Here is a 5,051-nt window from a genome sequence, read left to right as displayed (position 1 = left end):
TGAAGAAGGCGGTTGTTTTCATATTTAGGTAGGGTTACTTTATTTGTTTGGACCAATATTAAATATGTAGACTATTGGGCTTAGAAAAATAGGGAATTTGAAAGGCAAAATCTGAATACGCATTGTATTTTTTGTATATAATATTTATTTATAGTTTTCCGGTTTTGAAGTCCGGTTCGATCAATCCGACCGGTTGAACCAGTAGACCAGTTAAACTACCGGTTCTTTGTCCGGTCCAATCATGAAAATATCACTGGAGACCTAGACCAGTGTCTAGTCTTAGCTGGCCTATGAAGGTGACCATATGTCCCCATTATTTTGTTTTTTTATTATATAAGATAACTTGTGTTCAAGTAGTTACCATTATAGATATGCTTAAGTTTAAATTATGTTTTATATATAATTTACAACCGATTTAGCTAGCTTAGCTTAAGCTTTTTTGTTCTTTCTTTTTTCTTTTTTTTTTTTTCAAAATTTAAGTTAGGTTGTTATTTCAAATTAAGGTAGTCTCACACTAAATAAATTATACTACGATGGTTTTTGGTGTGAAGAAACACGATGCCACAAATTAATCTACGCATGACTTGTAGTAGGGCCCGGACAACTTTTACAATATTACACATTTAGGGGTCAACTTTTATGTCATCTTATATGTGAGGTTTTACAAGATATTTTTGGTTCGCTTATATATGTTGGAACAATTCTTATACATTAATATATAAGTACACATGAATAAAGATATAAGTAAACGTAATTTTATAATGCTAGAAAAGATAATACATAGAATACAAATATCAGTTGTAGCACTACATGCATGTGTAAATACTTATGATGTTCCCTTTGCACTTCTAGCTACACACTAGCCTTGATTCTAATATACATATATGCATACATATTCATATAGATAATTTTTTTTAATATTATACAGACATTTAGTTTCAAACGTTCATAGATTCATATTACAAGAACTAGGAAAACGAAATAACACACATATATTACATACCTATGACAATCCAAAGATTTATGTCATTTTTATGCGCTTATAGCTTTATTGTATTAACACATGCATGCATACGCATATACACATTCGTTCATTGTCGTAATAGAGCTTCGAGATCTGCTTCGAAATCTATTTACTACTGGCGTGGTCATCCATGTCTTTTAGGATACCCCAGAGATAGTCCATGAAAGAAGTTGGATAAGGTACACTTGTATCCGGCCTCTCAAACTCCATGGTCCAAATGCCCCATTGTTTACCATCTTTTTGTTCACAATGAAATGTTATCTTGAATGCTTTGTATATCTTCTCTACGATCTCTCCTTCAATTACTTTAAATACGATTTTGTGGTTTGTCTCATCGATTTCTTCAATTATCTCTGTTGCAGTTTGCTCTTTTCCATCTTCTTAATACGGAAAAAATGCACAAAAAAGAGTGGATTCAGTTATGTTAATCAACTGGGTTTTATTAAAGCAAAGTATAACTTAATTATAATTTTGTTATTGTATGTAATCATATATGTTACATGCTTTCAGTTTTTCATTTTTTGTTGTAATTAACCTTAAAGTATTGACTAACACACAAGAAACAGCTAATGTCGATCGTATCACTATTTTTCATACTGCTATCGTTTAATTTAAAAAGTGGCATTGAATCATTGATAATATAGTAAATTACGGATGTTAACTAAGGGGCTGTTTGGCTAAGCTTATTGGAATGACTTATTTACTTATTTGCTTATTTGAAAAGCAAATAAGTCATAATGGAATGACTTATTTACTTATTCCTCTCACATAATAAGCTAACTCAAACACCTTTTAACTTTTCAAAAAGTAAATAAGTCACTAAAATAAGCTTAGCCAAACAGCCTCTAAATGGAGAGAAATTTATAGAAAAAAAAAATCATACATTTCAGTACCATTAGTTAAGAGTTATTTTCAAAACATATGGAATTAATAATATTGATAGAATTTTTTTTCTCTGTGTAAATGAATATACACTAGATACACATGTATATAGGGAAGCAGGGAACCGTCGGATCCGGCCCTAATCACGCATGGGACACAAAAATAACGCATGGGATCATTTTTGTAAGATAATCACGCATTGGACCCTAATTACGCTAGTTCATTTTATGAAACCTTGTTGATAATCACGCGTGGACTCTAATTACGCTAGTTGTCGTACGTTAATGTAGGTTAAGGGTTTTTGTACATTATACTTTCTCCATGTATATATGTGCATATTTTAAACTGCAAAAAAAAAAAAAAAAAAATCAAAAATCAAAAATCAGAAGAGAAGAGATAAATTTAAAGAAAACTTTTGAAGAGAAAAGTAACCATGTTTTTCAATTTTACCCTTTTTTCTTTTCATTGTAAAACTATACACACGAGTTTACATGGTTCTTAGGGTTTTCAAGATAATAAGAGATAAAGTTCAAATCATTTAGGTCGCTAACCCAATGAATATCAGAAACAATATGAATTGAACAAAAAACTAAACCACACATGAAGTGGAGTTTGCGTATTCATTAATAATTACCATGGGTAAAGTGCCAGACAATGGTGGATCCAACATCACCCCTACGACCACTGAGCAGATTGCATGCATGAACCTTACTAGGGCAGATGGATGATATGTCGTTTGCTGAGTGTCTCAAGAGATCATGCAACACCTTCCCACCTGAACTAATCTCTATCTTGCCAATTAATGTTCCTATTAGAGCCATCTCTATCTCAGGCGTATTCCAATGAAATTAAGCACTTGTTTATTTATAAAGACTTGGGTGGAAATCTCTTGGTCACCAAACCCACTATTGCCTGCCGGTAAGACTAGAAAATTCCATATAAGAATAAGATGTAAGAATATGAGAATAGTAGAAGTGTTTTTTAATAGGCTACTTCGTATATAAAATCTTCATGTGTATGTGTAGACATGTAGTTCATAGAGATGTTTTATATTTAAACCTTTTTATTATTTTATATTCAAAATTATCATCTAAAATGGTTTTTTTTTTTTTTTTTTTTTTTTTTTTTTTTTTTTATACAAAAGGCAACTTGTCCAAGACCGGGTTTGTTGACCCCAAAGCCATCACCAGGCACTAACATTTTTTTAACCATTTTTATATAAAAATGAAGTGTGAGGTAGAGGTCTGGATTGGTTTAACGTAGGAGAAAAAAAGTAAGTTTTTAAGGTACAACCCTAGAATATATGTGTTGAGATGTCGAATTTAAATTTGGACTTGGGTTAGCATTGAAGATGCTTTAAGACTAGACCATCTAAATGTAATTATATTTGATATTGTACTTTAGTTACAAATTAGTAGTACGTGTGATAGATTGAATTTTAACAATTGTAGTTTGTATGTAATAATCTAAGGAGTTTAATTGTACTACGATTTACTGTAATGTAATTCATTTAACCAGACCTACTCTAATCTCATCAATTTTTTGCCCAATTGAAAAGAAATTCTGGATCGGTAATAAAGCACCAAGTTTATACGTAACTAGTGCTATCAAATTGTCGCGTTGTGCCGGAAATCCTAGCGTTGCGCCGTGGGTGAGTATTAGTTCGTTTAACTTCGGTACTAACACTTGTTATAGCAACCAATAGAGAAAAAAACTAAATAAAATCATGATATATGACCAAAAAAATACCAACACAGCGGGAATTTAATCGGTATTGGTTTGTTTTGTTACGCCACCTACACTTGTTACAACAACCCATAAAGAAAAAAACTTGATACGACAAAAAAATACCGACACGTGATTTACATGGATAAAAAACAAACGCAAGTTATATAAGATATATAAAAAACCACATAATAAATATAAAAAAACCACTAAAAACACATATTAAAAGTCCCTTAAAAGAAATAGTTACTATTCATTTAGTTTGTATACAAAGTATACAATATACAATTAGAGTATACTAATTAATAAAGAGATAATCAATGTATATATAGTTAACATGTATAATTATATGTCTAGTTCATTTAAAGTTTAACATATGATTAAAATTTTCTACCTTCTCTTATTTACTATTTATTGTTTTTTTTTTTCCTTAAGCTTTTTGTTAAAGATATAATAGTAGTTGAAAGTTAAAAAAGAACCAATTTAAGGTGATTAAACAAAAGGGAGGTTCCAAATTCAAATTTGATCAATAGCATAGTTGAGAATTTTAATGTAAAATAGAATAAGAATTACATTTCCGGTTAAAACAAAATAAGCCATACGTTAAATATATTCTAAAATAACCGTCATATTCGGTTCAATCTTAAATCATAAAAAAGAAAAAAAAAAGAGTAACAAGAACATCAGAACCTCTCAAACTAATTAATCAAAATTCTAGAGTTAACTTACATCATAAAATAAAATTGAAAATCCAAAATAAATCTTTTTTTATTCATAGTCGTTTGAATTTGAATTTGGAGTTAATTATAGTTTGTCTTTCTATGATTTGGGTGCGTTTGCAATTTACCTCCTAGATAATAAGTTTTCACATTGTGACCCCTCATGTTGTCCATATTTCATAGTCTATATCCCCGCCGTTACATGAGAATTAGTTTGACCGCTTGATTAAAGGGCAAATTTATAATCTCACAACCCCTTCTTAATTATAACCTCGTTTCTTCATTCAACCACCACCTCCCACCACACTAGGGTTGCAAACGAAATAAACTAAAAGAACACAGACAAGGCATTGTTCGTGTATGTTCCTTAAGAAATTAATATGTGCACGAACGATTCATGTACACTTACTGAAGGGGATTTTTGTTCGTGTTCGCTATGAATGCGTTCACGAACACAAATAAAATTTGAGAGGGTGGTGGAGGCTAGAGGTGGATGGTGGATAGTGGAGGGAGCAATACTTGAACATGAAGCCCTAATCGCGGAATAGAGGTTGATAGTATTCGTCGATATGAATAATGAGGAAGGAAATGAGACACTCCATAAATAAGGTGGGAATAAGTTTCCTATTTTAATTGTTAGAGTAATAAATAAATAAAATTTAAAGAATATAAAAAGTTTAGATAACAAAAATAAATGTACA

At 30.8% G+C, this 5,051-nt stretch overlaps 1 protein-coding gene across 2 annotated transcripts; it reads right to left on the bottom strand.

Moving 5' to 3' along the window:
• Positions 1-865: 865 nt before the first annotated feature.
• LOC110894448 (kirola) lies at positions 866-2,786 on the bottom strand. 2 transcript variants are annotated; one of them, XM_022141677.2, is made up of 2 exons: positions 2,541-2,786; positions 866-1,404 (listed from the first exon to the last, which is right to left on the bottom strand). In XM_022141677.2, exons 1-2 carry the CDS (start codon positions 2,725-2,727, stop codon positions 1,130-1,132), a joined length of 462 nt encoding a protein of 153 aa, XP_021997369.1. In that variant the 5' UTR covers positions 2,728-2,786; the 3' UTR covers positions 866-1,129. The 2 variants fall into 2 exon arrangements, with proteins under 2 accessions (XP_021997369.1, XP_021997370.1); XM_022141678.2 differs by having other exon boundaries at positions 866-1,401; positions 2,541-2,781.
• Positions 2,787-5,051: the final 2,265 nt, after the last annotated feature.

The sequence above is a fragment of the Helianthus annuus genome, chromosome 12, assembly GCF_002127325.2.
Source record: "Helianthus annuus cultivar XRQ/B chromosome 12, HanXRQr2.0-SUNRISE, whole genome shotgun sequence".
NCBI lineage: Eukaryota > Viridiplantae > Streptophyta > Magnoliopsida > Asterales > Asteraceae > Helianthus > Helianthus annuus.
This window is presented reverse-complemented; position numbering and strand designations above follow the sequence as displayed.